The sequence below is a fragment of the Mobula birostris genome, chromosome 9 (genome assembly GCF_030028105.1).
Source record: "Mobula birostris isolate sMobBir1 chromosome 9, sMobBir1.hap1, whole genome shotgun sequence".
Taxonomy (NCBI): Eukaryota; Metazoa; Chordata; class Chondrichthyes; order Myliobatiformes; family Myliobatidae; genus Mobula; species Mobula birostris.
In genome coordinates, this window is record NC_092378.1 from 76,015,904 (window position 1) to 76,033,419 (window position 17,516).

A 17,516-nucleotide genomic window follows, 5' to 3' on the forward strand; every position below is an offset into this window, starting at 1 on the left:
GTCCAAGACCGAAAGAAGCTGCAGAAGATCGTGAACACGGCGCAGCACATCACACAAACCAATCTTCCGTCCTTGGACTCATTTTACACTGCACGCTGTTGGAGCAGTGCTGCCAGGATAATCAAGGACACGACCCACCCAGCCAACACACTTTTCGTCCCTCTTCCCTCCGGGAGAAGACTCAGGAGCTTGAAGACTCATACGGCCAGATTTGGGAACAGCTTCTTTCCAACTGTGATAAGACTGCTGAACGGATCCTGACCCGGATCTGGGCTGTTCCCTCCAAATATCCGGACCTGCCTCTCGTTTTTTTTTTTGCACTACCTTACTTTCCACTTTTCTATTTTCTATTTATGGTTTATAATTTAAATTTTTAATATTTACTATCGATTTGTAATCCAGGGAGTGGGAAGCGCAGAATCAAATATCACTGTGATAATTGTACATTCTAGTATCAATTGTTTAGTGACAATAAAGTATAAAGATTCTCCTTGACCTTGTCTGCTAGAGTCACCTCATGCCTTCTTTTAACCCTCTTGATTTCTTTCTTATGTATTCTCTTACATTTCTTATATTCCTCAAGTACCTCATTTGTTCCTACCTGCCCATACCTGCTATACACCTCCAACTTTTTTCTTAACCAGAGCCTCAGTATCTCTCAGAAATCAAGGTCCCCCGAACATGCTATGCTTGCAACAGCCAAGTCTCTGTAATGGCCACAATATCATAGTTTCACGTCTGACCCGTTCTTCAGCAGATCTGAGTTCGCCTGAAGTATCAGCAGATCCATCTCACAACTTGCCAATCAGGAGAAGAAACTCATGTCAATCCCCTAAAACTCCTTTACAAAAAGGAAAAGGAGGTCTGATGGCTGGAGCCTGGAAAGCTGTCCAGGGACTGCCCATGTGTGCAGGTGGGAGAGAAGAAAGGAGCTTGTTTTGCTGTTGTTGTTTTGTTGCTTGTTGAGTTCTGCCAAGCATTGTGGGACATGGGAATTGGCTCGTCCAGCGGTCAATACTGAAGGTCAAAGCCTGAAGATCACGTGATAGTCTGAAAATTAAAGCCCAATGGCCAAAGCCTGGAGACTCGAGGCACACAGGTCTGTCATGAGGTTGGAGGACTACCCATATGTGTGGGTGCATAGGAGGGAAGGAATGGGTTTGTTATGCTGCTGTTGCTTGTTGTGTTGTGATTTGTTCTGCCGAGCACTGTGATCATGCTACGCTGGTGCTGGAATTGGATGGTCCACGGGTCGACACTGAAGAGCAAAGCCTGAAAGCTGAGTGGTAGTCTGGAAGTTAAAGTCCAATGGCTGAAGCCAGAGGACTGGTGGCTGAAGGCCTGTCTTAGAGCTGGAGGGCTGTCCGTGTGTGTGGGAGTGAGGAAAGTGGCTTGTTTTGTTGTTGTTGTGTTCTGTGTTGCTCTGCTGAGCATTGTGGGCATGCTGTGGTTATGGGCATGGTGGGCATGCTATGGTTGGTGCCAGAATGTGTAGTGACCTTGTAGGCTGCCCCCAGCATCTCCTTAGGCTATTCTGGTTGTTAATACAAGCAATGCATTTCACTGTATGTTTCCATGAACAACTGGTAAATAAATAAATTTAAATTTGAATCGATGAGATATACCCCAGGCTGCTGTAGGAGGCAAAGGAGGAGATTGCTGAGCCTCTGGGGATGATCTTTGCATCATCAATGGGGACGGGAGAGGTTCCAGAGGATTGGAGGGTTGGGGATATTTTTCCTTTATTCAAGAAAGGGAGTAGAGATAGCTCAGGAAATTATAGACCAGTGATTCTTACTTCAGTGGTTGGTAAGTTGATGGAGAAGATCCTGAGAGGCAGGATTTATGAACATTTGGAGAGGTATAATATGATTAGGAATAGTCAGTATGGCTTTGTCAAGGGCAGGTCATGCCTTACGAGCCTGATAGAATTTTTTGAGGATGTGACTAAACAAATTGATGAAGGAAGAGCAGTAGATGTAGTGTATATGGATTTCAGCAAGGCATTTGATAAGGTACCCCATGCAAGGCTTATTGAGAAAGTAAGGAGGCATGGGATCCAAGGGAACATTGTTTTGTGGATCCAGAACTGGCTTGCCCACAGAAGGCAAAGAGTGGTTGTAGATGGGTCATGTTCTGCATGGAGGTCGGTGACCAGTGGTGTGCGTCAGGGATCTGTTCTGGGACCCTTTCTCTTCATGATTTTGATAAATGACCTGGATGAGGAAGTGGAGTGATGGGTTAGTAAGTTTGCTGATGACACAAAGGTTGGTGGTGTTGTGGATAGTGTGGAGGGCTGTCTCAGAGGTTACAGCGGGACATTGATAGGATGCAAAACTGGGCTGAGAATTGGCAGATGGAGTTCAATCCAGATACAGTTGAAGTCAAAAGTTTACATACACCTTAGCCAAATACATTTAAACTCAGTTTTTCACAATTCCTGACATTTAATCCTTGAAAACATTCCCTGTCTTAGGTCAGTTAGGATCACTACTTTATTTTAAGAATGTGAGACATCAGAATAATAGTAGAGAATGATTTATTTCAGCTTTTATTTCTTTCATCACATTCCCAGTGGGTCAGAAGTTTACATACATTTTGTTAGTATTTGGTAGCATTGCCTTTAAATTGTTTAACTTGGGTCAAACGTTTTGGGTAGCCTTCCACAAGCTTCTCACAGTAAGTTGCTGGAATTTTGTTCCATTCCTCCAGGCAGAACTGGTGTAACTGAGTCAGATATGTAGGCCTCCTTGCTCGCACACGCTTTTTCAGTTCTGCCCACAAATTTTCTATTGGATTGAGGTCAGGGCTTTGTGATAGCCACTCCAGTACCTTGACTTTGTTGTCCTTAAGCAATTTTGCCACAACTTTGGTGGTATGCTTGGGGTCATTGTCCATTTGGAAGATCCATTTGCAACTGAACTTTAACTTCTTGGCTGATGTCTTGAGATGTTGCTTCAATATATCCACATAATTTTCCTTCCTCATGATGCCATCTATTTTGTGAAGTGCACCAGTCCCTCCTGCAGCAAAGCACCCCCACGACATGATGCTGCCACCCCCATGCTTCTCCCTCCCTCTCTCTCTCTCCTGACTTCTGACTGTGACTGTCTGTGTCCTTGTTTTAAAGGTAAACAAGCTTCGAGTCAGTCAGTGAACAACCTCATAGTCCTGCCTCACTGAAGCGCTCTTTTAAAGTGACAGTCCACAGTAAACAAAACCTATGGGTTCGTAACAGTGGTACCTTCAGGCATTTGGAAATTGTTCCCAAGGATGAACTAGACTTGTGGAGGTCCACAATTTTTTTTTCTGAGGTCTTGGCTGATTTTGTTTGTAAACTTCTGACCCACTGAAATTGTGATATAGTCAATTAAAAGTGAAATAATCTGTCTGTAAACAATTGTTGGAAAAATTACTTGTGTCATGCACAAAGTAGATGTCCTCAACATCTTGCCAAAACTATAGTTTGCTAATATGAAATCAGTGGAGTGGTTAAACAATGACTTTTAATTACTTCAACCTAAGTGTATGTAAACATCTGACTTCAACCCAGGTAAGTGTGAGGTGGTTCATTTTGGGAGGTAAGACTCCGGGCAGTGTGGAGGATCAGAGGGATCTTGGGGTCCGAGTCCATAGGACGCTCAAAGCAGCTGCACAAGTTGACTCTGTGGTTAAGAAGGTATACAGTGCATTGGCCTTCATCAATCGTGGAATTGAATTTAGGAGCCGAGAGGTAATGTTAGAGCTACGTAGGACCCAGGTCAGACCCCACTTGGAGTACTGTGCTCAGTTCTGGTCGCCTCACTACAGGAAGGATGTGGAAACCATAGAAAGGGTGCAGAGAAGATTTACAAGGATGTTGCCTGGATTGGGAAGCATGTCTTATGAGAATAGGTTAAGTGAACTTAGCCTTTTCTCCTTGGAGCGACGGAGGATGAGAGGAGATCTGAGAGAGGTGGATGTGGAAGGATGTGGAAGCATTGGAAAGGGTACAGAGGAGATTTACCAGGATGCTGCCTGGTTTAGAGAGTATGCATTATGATCAGAGATTAAGGGAGCTAGGGCTTTACTCTCTAGAGAGAAGGAGGATGAGAGGAGACATGATAGAGGTATACAAGATATTAAGAGGAATAAATAGAGTGGACAGCCAGTGCCTCTTCCCCAGGGCACCACTGCTCAATACAAGAGGACCTGGCTTTAAGGTAAGGGGTGGGAAGTTTAAGGGAGATATTAGAGGAAGGTTTTTTACTCAGAGAGTGGTTGGTGCGTGGAATGCACTGCCTGAGTCAGTGGTGGAGGCAGATACACGAAGGGTCTTGGCCTGAAACGTCGACTGTACCTCTTCCAAGAGATGCTGCCTGGCCTGCTGCATTCACCAGCAACTTTGATGTATGTTGAGTGAAATTTAAGAGACTGCTAGACAGGTATGTGGAAGAATTTAAGGTGGGGGGTTTATACAGGAGGCAGGGTTTAAGGGTCAGCACAACATTGTGGGCCGAAGGGCCTGTACTGTGCTGTGCTGTTCTACGTTCTATAAGAAAATGAGAGGCATTGATCACGTGGATATACAGAGGCTTTTTCCCAGGGCTGAAATGGTTGCCACAAGAGGACATAGGTTTAAGGTGCTGGGGAGCAGGTACAGAGGAGATGTCAGGGATAAGTTTTTTTACTCAGAGAGTGGTGAGTGCGTGGAATGGGCTGCCGGCAATGGTGGTGGAGGTAGATACCATAGGGTCTTTTAAGAGACTTTTGGATAGGTACACGGAGCTTAGAAAAATAGAGGGCTATGGGTAACCCAAGGTAATTTCTAAGGTAGGGACATGTTCGGCACAACTTTGTGGGCCAAAGGGCCTGTATTGTGCTGTAAGTTTTCTCTCTATGTTTCTATGAATCAACCTATGCCCAGGTTTATGCAGAAGTTCCAATGTCCACCCCTAGTGTGGGTTTAAGTAAGGTGTAACAGCTCCCTCTCTGCTTCCCCTGCTGCCTGCTATCTTATGCTGAACAGTTACATTTCCTGTGAAACCAACAGGACATGGGGAACATCCATTGATCCCCAGGGCTCCGGCTGCAACTCTGCTCTTTGTGCAGAGCCAGAAAGGCAGTGAATTTATTTAAATGAATGGGGAAAAACTTGTTGCTAGGAAAACAGTAAGCAGAACATTTTTTTCAAACGTTATTGAAGTTGTTTTTAAGAGTAATGTTGTGTGTGAGTGAGTCCGAATCAGGTTTATTATCACCAACATATGCTGTGGAGTTAGTTTTGTGGTAGCAGTACAGTGCAATACATAAAATATACTCTAAATTACAATAAGAAATCTGTGTAAGTAGTGCAAAAAGAAAGCAGAAATGTGTGTGTGTGTGTATGTGTGTATGTTTGTGTTTGTGTGTGTGTATGTGTGTGTGTGTGTGTGTGTGTATGTGTGTACGTTTGTGTTTGTGTGTGTGTATGTGTGTGTGTGTGTGTGTGTGTGTGTGTATGTTTGTGTGTGTGTGTGTTTGTGGGTGTGGTGTGTGTGTATGTGTTTGTGTGTGCGTGTGTTTGTGGGTGTGGTGTGTGTGTGTATGTGTGTGTGCGTGTGTTTGTGGGTGTGGTGTGTGTGTGTATGTGTGTGTGCGTGTGTTTGTGGGTGTGGTGTGTGTGTGTGTGTGTGTGTGTGTGTGTGTGTGTGTGTGTGCGTGCGCATATTCTGTATGTATCAAAACATTTTTAACTTTTTTTAATTTTTCTACATCATTTTTAACAAGCCTTGTGTGAATGCCATTTAATCATGTTCAATAGCTTTAACAAGCAGAGAGCATGGGAATGGGGCATCAACACTCTGAAAGGAAACCTGTGAGATAATTAGGCGGGTAGAAATGCAATGGCCCCTCTGTCACGCAGACATACCAATGCTGTACAAGTACTGGGCCAAGCTGGAATAATGAGTGTAGCCTGAGGCCAGGTAGCCACTGATCACAGGGCAGTGAGAAACCTTTAAAGTTTTAAAGATTAGCTTTATTTGTCACATGTACATCAAAACATACAGTGAAATGTGCTGTTTGCCTCAATGTTCAACACAGTCCAAAATGTGCTCGGGACAGTCTGCAAGAGTCACCACACTTCCAGTAGTGTGCTCTTTACAAACCCTAACCTGTATGTCTATGAAATGTGGGAAGGAACTAGAGCACCGAAGAAAACCAACATGGTCACAGCTTCCTTTGAGGTGGCAGTGGGAATTGAACCCAATCTTACAGCTGGTGCTGTGAAGTGTTACGCTAAGGCTATGCTACCATGCTGACTCCCTGCCCTGTTGCTCGGGAGTATGTGGTCATGTGGATCATTGTGCAAAAGCCTTAGGTACATACAGTATACGAAGGATGATTGATAAGTTTGTGGCCTATGGTAAAAGGATTCAATTTTAGAAAACCTAGCACATTTATTTTTCCTACATGTACACACCTAGTCCAATGGTTGTGGAGCATACGGATCCCTTCTTTGTAGAAGTCGGTGTCTTGGACCTCCAGAAGTGGTCCACAGCAGGGGTGATTGATAAGTTTGTGGCCTTATAGTAGAAGGAGATGAGTTATTAACTTCAAACTTTCTGCATTTGCACTCAAAGAGTTGAGCTGCACGTGCATGTAATGAGAGCTGTATAACTCATCTCCTTCTACCTTTGGCCACGAACTTATCAATCACCCCTGCTGTGGACCACTTCTACAAAGAAGAGATCCATATGCTCCACAACCGCTAGACTAAGTGTGTACATGTAGGAGGGGACTATGTTGAAAAATAAGTGTGCCAGATTTTCTAAAATTGACTCCTTCTACCTTAGGTCACGAACTTATCAATCACCCCTCGTTCTGAGTCAGGCGGGAAGACCTTTGCACAGTACTATATATATTGGTTAAAATAAGAGAGTGGTTGGGAAACAGAAAGAAGAGTACTTAGCCTTGTATTAGTTCAGTAGTGTTTAGTGTTATTTGATAACTGGAAAGACATAATATACAGTCTTAGGCACCCCAGTTATATGAGAAAGGGCCTAGTGTTTTCCTGGCATATATGATGAATAAACTCTTCTCAGGCTGCCAGTCAGGTACAGGTATCAGTTTTAACTGACGTTGTGATGGCAGAGTTTGTCATCGAAACGTCAGCTAAAATCAACACCTGTACCTGCCTGGTAGCCTGAGAAGAATTTATTCACCCTAACCATATATATGTGCTTAAGACTTTTTCACGGTACTGGATATATCCTTATTCCACAATTCATTTCAACTTTTTTTCAGTTATTTGAAAGGAAACACGGACACAAAATGCTAGAGGAACTCAGCATTTCAGGAGTCATCCTCGGGAGAGGAAAGAACAATCAATGTTTCAGGCCAAGACTTTTCATCAGGATATTGTTGCTGGAAAATGCTCCTAAAGAAGCATCTCAGAACAATGAATCAGAACAATAGGGATTTCTGACCGGTTGGATTGTGGATGATCAAATTTAGAACTTGGATTTATCAGAGACAAGGCACAAGAACCCTTGTTCACAAAGTGTAGACTTGTCATTTATACACTCACCTTAATCTCGAACTGACTCCACAATCTACTTTCAACTACAACTCACCTACTTAATATTATTAATTTACTTTTTTATTATTTGCACAATTGTTTTTGGTCAGTCTTTATGTACAGATTTTTTTCCTTACATTCTATCATATTTCTTTATTTCCCTGTAAATGCCAATAAGAAAATGAATTTCAAGGCTGTGTATACACTTATTGGCTACTTTATTAGGTACACCTGATTGTTAATGCAAATATCTAATCAGCCAATCATGTGGCAGCAACTCAATACATAAAAGCAAGCAAACATGGTCAAGAAGTTCAGTTGTTGTTCACACCAAACATCAGAATGAGGAAGAAATGTGATCTAAGTGACTTTGACCATTCAATGATTATTGGTGCCAGACGGAGTAGTTCAATTATCTCAGGTTTTCACAGACAACAATCACTAGAGTTTACAGAGAATAGTGTGAAAAACACACATAAAAGCCATGCAGTGAGCAGCAGTTCTGTGAGTGAAAACACTGATAACGAGAGAGGTCGTACCAGCAGAATGTCCAGACTAGTTCAGGCTGACAGAACAGAGACAGTAACTTAAACAACCAGGTGTTACAACAGTGTGAATCTTGAACAGTATGGTTTACAGCAGCAGAAGATCATGAACTCAGTGGCCACTTTATTAGCTATAGGAGGTACCTAATAAGGTAGCCACTGAGTATACATACTTTATTGATACGTTACTTTGAATTTTGAACTTTGCAAATTTCCTTTTCTTTCACAGTTGGCTAAAAGGAAAAGAAGAAGATAAGAAAGAAACAGATGTACACTACAACTCTTTGACTGGGGAGGGAAATTTCAACTGGCGTTTTATTTTTCCTTTCAACTACTTACCTGCTGAGAGACTGATGGTTATAAACAAGAGACATTCCAATTTCTCCTTGCACAAGACAGAACGCAAAGTTCCTGCAGTCCTTGTACTTCAGGTCTGGGATTTTGATAGGCTTTCTTCTGATGACTTTCTGGGTAAGCATAGATTCAGAATGCTATCTATTTTTCATTCATAAGGCTGAAGAAAATATTTGGAATTCACTGTCTAGAAGACTGCAGTTTTTTAAAAAGTTTAGATCCCACAGGATGTGAAGAAGGAAAGGGTTTAGGAGCTCTACTTTTCAAGAGCTGTTTGCAACTTCAAGAGACTTGCCTCTGTCACAGAGACTTCTTGATAAGAGCTAACAATTTAAATTTCAAGCACTTTTGCTCCATCTGCTACAAAAGGCAGGATTTCTTGATGGCTACATATTTCAATTTGACTTCCCATTCCCATTCCCATTCCAATGCCAGTACATGGCCTCCTCTACTGCAACAATGAGGAAATGTTAGGTTGGATTTCCTCTCTATTATCCAGCTTGAACCATGGGAGAAAGAGAAACAGGAAGGAGAGGAAAGGGGAGGTGGTGGGCAGGTGAGAAGAGGTAAGAGGCCAGAGTGGTGGGATAGAAGAAGAGGGGAGGGGAGGGAAAAGTTTTACTGCAATGAAAATTGATATTCATGCCATCAGGATGGAGCCTACTTAGATGGAATATAGAGTGTTGCATCTTCGCCCTGAGCGTGGCCTCATGGCACAAGAGGAGGCCATGGACCGACATGTCAGAACAGGACAATTAGAAAGCAGGATTAATTACACAGCATTTTACATCAGCTAAGGGTATTTATCAGTTATAAGTAACTTTATATTTTCTTCTAATTTATGTTTGTAGGGTCTGTGGAGCTGAATCTGAATGGATTCCCTTGTGGTGCAAAAGTGGCCAAGAAATGTGGCTTACATATGCTTGAAGAAGACTCTCAGATTAAGCATGTCTCAGCATTTCAGCAAAAGCGTCTGCGGGGTTGGTGGCCATTGGAAAAGTCTGGAGAACTCACAGTAAGTACATTATAGAGCTAGCAAAATATAATGAAATTCTACATTATAAGGAAATGGATTAAGAGGATTGAGATAGTATGGAGTTGCGTAACTTTTCTCTTTTTATTTTTAGACAGAGTGTCTCCTATCAGCTATATTTAAAGTGTAAAGATCAAAGTTAATCATTATCCAAATACATATACGTCACCATATACCACCCTGAGATTCATTTTCTTGCAGCATTCACAGTAGAACTAAGAAAAACAACAGAATCAATGAAACATTACATACAAAGACTGACAAACAACAAATGTGCAAAATAAGGCAATCTGTGTAAATACTTTGAACTGTGATAACAAGCAGGTGAAAATGGCCACAGAGTGGATAGGATGACAGATATAATGGTTTAATGGTTAAATGGTATAGCCTGGGAGAAAGTGACTGAAAGCAAGACAGGTTGTAACGAAGGGGATGGTGGCATTGGGAGTTACTAAATAGACACCGTTATTTTCTTATTTTTGCAGGAGGAGTGATTCCAGAAGGGCGCAGTGATATAGTAATATTATCCATGTGATAGCTCACTAAAATAAAGACCTGGTGTAAAATCATTCCTGCAATGATCAAAGTTGTCTCTATAAAATGTTGTTTATTCATGTTTTTTCTTGCTTACCTATGATAATTATCATTTCCACCCCACTAACTGAAGGGCAAAGTTCAAGCTGAATTCCACCTGCTCACTGCTGAAGAGGCAGAAAAGAATCCAGTCGGTAGTGGTCGTAAAGGACCAGAGCCTTTGGAGAAGCCCAAGTAAGTCTGATTTCACTGCAGAAACAGCCTAAGATGAAAGAAATCTGGGGTTTTACAGCAATCTGACCTGCACTTCAAACTTGCTTGTAACTTACTGTCACCTTTCACCTGGCAAGAAATTTTGTTTTTAGGTCCCTAGGCTTAAATTAAATTTCCTTGGTCATCACTGGCTTACTGCGTAACATCAAAAGGACTTATAGTATTCATTATTAATATGGTGTAAGAGTAGGTTTTCTTTCATTTGTTTTCATGGAGCATTGGACATGGTGGAATGTCAGAGGTAAGTTTTTTACACAGACATGGTGAGTGCAGGGTGATAGTAGAGTCAGATACATTAACAGCAATTAATAAACTCTTAGATAAGCACATGGAAGATAGAAAAATTGAGGGCAATGTAGGAGGGAAGGGTTAGATTGTTCTTGGAGCAGGTTAAAAGGTCAGCATAACATTATGGGTGGAAGGGTTGTAATGCTTTACGTTCTGAGGTATGCCAAAGTACTGAAGCATTTTCTTATAGTGATATGCCATACAATGAGGAAAGTGGAAAGACTGGTATTTGAGAGGTCATTTTACATAATCTCAGGATCGGCCAGCTGGTGGAGCAGTGACATCAGCGCCAGACTCCAGAGCGAAGACTCCTGAGTTCGAATCCAAGTCGGGCCACCCCCGAGCACACTTTCCACCCGTGCCGGTTTGAGCGTCGAGCTAGCCACTCGGCCTAGTAAAAAAAAAGGATCGAGTCAGGAACGCTCATATCATGACCCGATTAATCCAAAAGGAGACCAATCCTGAGACCACGCGCCAGACAAGAATGGCTGACTGTCTGGTGTGACACGCAAAAAAAAAATCTCAGGATGTCCCAAAGTACATTACTGTAAAAAAAGTGCAGTTACTCTTTTAATGCAGGAAACCCAGTAGCCAATTAATGCATAGCATTCTTCCACAAAGAATTATGGAGTAAAGGCCAAATCAGGCTATGTGACAGGGAAGGGTTATATTGATCTTAGAATAGGCTAAATTTTCACTGCCACTGCTACTGTGTGATCCAGAATCTCCGGAGGGGAAGGCCCCGAGTCCTCGGCTTTGCTTGTTGCTCGGCGGCTGGAGCAGGGTCGAAGCGCTCGGCAGAGATGGTGCTCGGTGTCGGAGGGCTGGTTGAAGGCTCGAAGTTTTCGGATGGACTCAGAGTCGGCTGCGGTCGGGTGCTTCCAATGCATTGGCAAGTTTGCGGCGCTTGGAGGCAGGGAGAGTTTCTCCCTTCTACCGCCTGCATGAGATGATGGGGCTGTTGAGACGAGACTTTTTTTTACCGTGCCCATGGTCTGCTCTTTATCAAATTGCGACACTGTTGTAACTATATGTTATAATTATGTGGTTTTGTTAGTTTTGTTAGTGTGGGCACATGGCCAAGTGGTTAAGGCATTGGACTAGTGACCTGAAGGTTGTGAGTTCGAGCCTCAGCCAAGGCAATGTGTATTATGTCCTTGAGCAAGTCACTTAATCACACATTGCTCTACGACAACATTGGTGCCAAGCTGTGTGGGTCCTAATGCCCTTCCCTTGGACAACATTGGTGTCGTGGAGAGGGGAGACTTGCAGCATGGGCAACTGCTGGTCTTCCATACAACCTTGCCCAGGCCTGCTCGCTGGAGAGTGAAGACTTTCCAGGCTCAGATCCATGGTCTCGCAAGACTAACGGATGCCTTTACTTTACTTTGTTAGTTTTAGTCTTGGTTTGTCCTGTGTTTCTGTGATATCATTCTGGAGGAATATTGTATCATTTTTTAATGCATGCATTTCTAAATGACAATAAACGAGGACTGAGTGTCCTCATAATCTAATCTAATCTAATCTAATTTTCCGCACAACGTTGTGGCCTGGTGAGCCTGAAGGTTCTATATTCTAAGTTCTTTTGTATTTGGCAGTGAATATCAGAACATGTTTGATGAACTCAAGAGTATTTCTTAGCCTGTTAAGCATAATTCCACAGTGTGGCTTTTTCTACAATGTTAAACCTAAGGATTTCTAAACAGGTATATATAACCGCATTTTACTAGGTGCATCTAATACTACTGGTATAACTGGAGCCACATATTGTAGTACTAGTAGTTGTAATAGTAGTATTAGAGCATGACGTTCTCCCAAGTGGTTATTCCCTAATGGAGAATGCCTGTGCATGAATTTGTTTAATATAAGGAGGCTGATGCATGGGCAACCACAACATGGTTCTTGACAGATTAGGGTTAGGGACCATTAGCATGGCACCCAAGATGACTGGAGACCCCTCATTGCTGCAGCCTTCATCCGTGTTCATTGCCATCATGATATGTTATCATCTTCTGCCAGGTGAGGTCTTGACTGGATCGCTCTTTGTCAGGAACCACACCCTTAACCTTACTACCATGGGTGACTTTACCAGGAGCTAAGCTCCAGACGGCATCACTCTTGGGATCTCAAGAACACACAAGCCTGTCTACCACAACAAGGTGATGATCCTTGGAGAAGACCTACATATTGTAAACTAACAAGCATTGTATTCAGGCGCATTTGATAGTTCCCGATTCATAGAAACATAGAAAACCTAGAGCACAATACAGGCCCCTTGGCCCACAATGCTGTGCCAAACATGTACTTACTTTAGAAATTTCCTTACCTTCGAGTCAAAAGGTTTCAGGTTGAAGTGATGCAGAGAACTAAAGTCTGGACTGACGATGTACATCATCACTGAAACAATCTTGCTGGAGAAGCTTTGTACAGGATGAGATATTTAATCAATGCCCTTCCTACCCATTCAGATGGGTGTCAAAGAATAAAGGAGATGACCCATTATGTAATGTTAGCACTCATTTCCAGAGGACTAGAACATAAAAGGAACAATGTAATGCTGAAGCTTTATAAGGCATTGGTCAGGCAGCACTTGAAGTATTCTGAACAGTTGTAGGCTTCTTATCTAAGGAAAGATGTGCTCGCGTTGGAGAGGGTCCAGAGGAGGTTCATGAGAATGATCCTGGGAATGAAAGGGTTAATGAATGAGGAGCGTTTGAGGGTTCTGGACTTGTACTTGCTGAAGTTTAGCAAAATGAAGGGGGGATCTCATTGAAACTTATTGAATATTGAAAGGCCTAGATAGAGTGCATATGGAGAGAATTATCCAATAAGGACAGAGTCTCGGAGCCACAGAATAGAAGGACATCCCTGTAGAACAGAGATGCAAGGAATTTCTTTAGTCAGAGGATGGTGAATCTGTGGAATTCATTGCCACAGATGGCTGTAGAGTTCAAGTCATAGGGTATATTTAAAGTGGAAATTGATGTGTTCTTAATTAGTAAGGGTGCCAAAAATTACAGGAAGAAGACAAGAGAATGGGGTTGAGAGGGATAATAAATCAGCTATGATAAAGTGGTGGAGCAGATTCAATGGGCCAAATGGCCTAACTTGTGGTCTTATAATATGGCCAATATTTATCCTAGAACATAGAAAACTACAGCATGGTGCAAAGCCCACGAAGTTGTGTTAAACTTTTAACCTACTCTATGATCAATCTATCTCATCACTGTCACATAGCCTAAGCTGGTCATCACTGCATAATTCTCTGTGGAAAAATGCTATGCATTAATTGGCTATTGGATTTTCTAAATTAAAACAGTAACTTTGAGACATCTTGAGACTATGTGAAATGACCTCTCAAATAGAAGTCTTTTCATTTTCCTCAGGTTTGTTGGTAGAATGTTATCATGATATCATTATGTTATCATAATGGTAGAATGCCTATCACGATAAGGAAATGCTCAGTACTTTGGCCTATCTTGTAGTATAGAATACAGTACAGGCCCTTTAGCCCATGATCTTGTGCTGACCATATAACCTACTCCAAGATCAATCTAACCCTTCTCTCACATAGCCCTCCATTTTTTCATTCATCCATGTGCTGATCTAAGAGTATCTTAAATGTCTGTAATGTATCTCTGTCCACCACCATCCCTGGCAGTGCATTCCACACACCCACCACTCTATGTGTATAATAGCTACTTCTGACATTCCCCCTATACTTTCCTCCAATTACCTTAAAATTAAGCATCCTTGTATTAGCTATTTCCACCTGGGGAAAAATTCTCTAGCTGTTCACTCTGTCTATACCATTATGAACTTCTATCAAGAAACCTCTCATTCTTCTTTGCCCCAAAGAGAAAAGGTTTGCCTCATTAAACCTATCCTCATAGGCATATTCTCTAATCCAGCCAGCAAGCCAGCACTCTGGTAAATCTCTCTGCACTCTCTCTAAAGCTTCCTCAATATAATGAGGAGACCAGAACTAAACTCAATACTCCAAGTATGGTCTAACTAGAGTTTTACAGAGCTGCAACATTACCTCATGGCTCTTGGACTCAGTTCCCCAACTAATGAAGGGCAACTGATCATACACCTTCTTAACCATCCTGTCATCTTGTACAGCAACTTCCAGGGTTCTATGGAGATAGAGCTCAAGAGCCTTCTGTTCACCCATGCTGCTAGGAATCCTGCCATCATTTCTGTACCCAGCCTTCAAGTTTGACCTTTCAAAGTGAATCGCTTCACACTTTACCAGTTTGAAATCTATCTGTCTCTCCTCAGCCCAAATCTGTATCCTATCAATGTCCCGCTGCAAAGATTACAGAAGATTTACGATATTGTATTTTGAGATACAGCACAGTAACAGGCTCTTCCAGCCCTACAAGCCCACACCGCCCAAATACACCCATGTGACCAATTAACCTAGTAATGGAATGCGGAGACAGCAGTAGGAATTGAACCTGGACTGTTAGCACTCTAAAGTGAAACACTAACTGCTACACTTCTGTGTCACCCCAAAATTTAAATTCTCCAGCTGACATGCTGGGATTCAAACTCATATTTCTGGTTCAGTGGCCCTAACATCTGGCTGTTAGACTGGAGACTTAACCACTAGCACAAGACATTCTGCAGATATTGGAAATCCGGAGCAACACACACGCAAAATGCTGGAGTAACATAGCAGGTCAGACCGTATCTATTGAAATGAATGAACAGTCAATGTTTAGGGCTGAGGCCCTTCAGCAGGACTTGAAAGAAGGAGAGAAGATAAGAGTGTGTGAGGAGGGGAAATAATACCAGCTAGGAGGTGATAGGTGAAATCGAGTGAGTGGAGAAGGAGCTAGGAGGTGATAAGTGAGATCAGGTGAGTAGGGAAGGAGCTAGGAGGTGATAGGTGAAATCAGGTGAGCGGGGAAGGAGCTAGGAGGTGATAGGTGAAATCAGGTGAGTAGGGAAGGAGCTAGGAGATGATAGATGAGAAACATAAAGGGCTCAAGGGGAAATCTGATAGCAGTGGAAAGTGGACCTTTGGAGAAAGGGAAGGAGGAAGGGCACCTGAAATTTGACCAGAAGTCTACCAGAAGTGGAGAAATTAATGGTCAACCTGATTGCATGAACATCGATTTCTTCAACATCCAGTAATTTTCCCCTCCATCTTCCCTCTTCTTCAATTCCCCAGTCTGGCCCACTTCTTACCTTTTCTCCTCACCTGCCAACTACCTCCCCCTAGTGCCCCTCCTCCTTCCCTTTCTCTCATGTTCCTCTCCTCTCCTATCAGATTCCTTCTTCTCCAGCACTTTATCCCTTCCACCTATCACCTCACATTTTCTTACTTTATTCCCCCTCCACAGCCACCTGCCTTCACCTATCACCTTCTAGCCTTCCCCTCCCCCTGCATTCTTATTCTAGCATCTTTCCCCTTCCTTTCCAGTCCTGATGTGTCTTGTCCTGAAATACTGACTGTTAATGCACTGAACCAGGCTATTATACTGCTTAAGATATTGAACAATGTCCTTACAATGGTTTTCAACTGTTTTACCAAGTGTTTTTCTTCTCTTTATAGCCGTCCCGATACTTCTTTCAACTGGTTTATGAGACCTTTCATATGCGTCTATTATCTGATCTGGAAGAACTACAAGAAGTATATCATTATTGGGCTTCTTTTGCTACTTTTAACATTGTTTATTGTATTGTTGATCTACTCACTGCCTTCTGCAGTAAGCTCAAGGATAGTAAATGGATGAAATTAAATTTGAATTAAAATTGCTGGGAAGCACTTACTGACATATGTTCAGCCTAAGGCCATGTTTTAGACTTCGGTTTCACGTTATTATAGTCATAGAACTGCTTAAATTAAAAAGTACTTCGTAAGTCACAATATTTTTAATGATTGGATAATTTTGCAACAATACTTCATTCTATTTCTTTGCAATTTTCATGTGAAACTTTGATATGTTTTGATGTAATCTTCCTGATTCACAAGATTATAATAGAAGCCTAAATTAATCCATTGTTGTGGTCCTATCTCTGCAGAACTGTATATGAAATACAATGGTAATATTTTCAGCTGCATTTTAGAGAGGACTGGCCAATATGTTGCATGGACAATGATTTTGCTGTTTGTTTTACACCTCAAGTTTTGATTAGTCAGTGTTACATAGAACAGTGCAGCACAGAACAGGCCAGTTGGCCCACGATACTGTTTCAACCTTTTAACTTAGTTTAAGATTAATCTAACCCTCCCGTCTAAGAGTTTCTTAAATGCCCTTAATGTATTCGCCTCTACCACCACCCTGGCAGGGTGTTTAAAAAAAACCTCTAACATTCCCCCCTACACTTTCCTCTAAAATGTTTAAAATTGTGCCTCTCAAGTTGGCCATTTTGAGATGTTACATCCTTGACAACAGTTACTCAAACTATCCCATGATTTATAGATGACAATAAAACACAGTCTGCACAGGAGATTTGGAACTGGTGAAACCAAATTATTATTGTAAAATTCCAGTGACAATAAACTTGAAGTCCTCATTACTTTTCTGTGACTGATGAATCTGTCATGGCACAGGTATTTATTTGAGTTACTGCATAGTAGCAGGCCCCTCCAACCCAGCAAGCCCATGTGACCCAATTGCAGCCATATAACCTGTCTTTGGGACATGGGAGGAACCAGAGCACCTGCAGGTAACCCATGCTATCACAGGGAGAATGTATGATCTCCTTATAGGCAGCAGAAGGAATTGACCCCGGGTCACTGGCACTGTAAACCAATACTCTAACTACTGAACTACTGTGCTTCCCCAATCTAACAATCGAGATGTATACTAAAACTATTGAAACTACCTCCATCTAACTGCACCGGGACCATAGCCTTCCATACCCCTATCATCCATGAACCCATTCAAACTTTGCTTAGATGTTGAAATGGAGCTCACAAGCATTTCTTGTG

At 42.2% G+C, this 17,516-nt stretch overlaps 1 protein-coding gene across 1 annotated transcript in view; it reads left to right on the forward strand.

The window, feature by feature from the left end:
- The window catches only part of fer1l6 (fer-1 like family member 6), a 311,731-nt gene extending 295,417 nt beyond the window's left edge, over window positions 1-16,314 (forward strand). The window contains exons 38-41 of the mRNA XM_072267285.1: window positions 8,315-8,556; window positions 9,291-9,454; window positions 10,140-10,240; window positions 16,134-16,314. Of these exons, the coding sequence (XP_072123386.1) occupies window positions 8,315-8,556; window positions 9,291-9,454; window positions 10,140-10,240; window positions 16,134-16,314 (688 nt within the window). The remainder of the gene's footprint in view (window positions 1-8,314; window positions 8,557-9,290; window positions 9,455-10,139; window positions 10,241-16,133) is intronic.
- The last annotated feature ends 1,202 nt before the right edge of the window (window positions 16,315-17,516 follow it).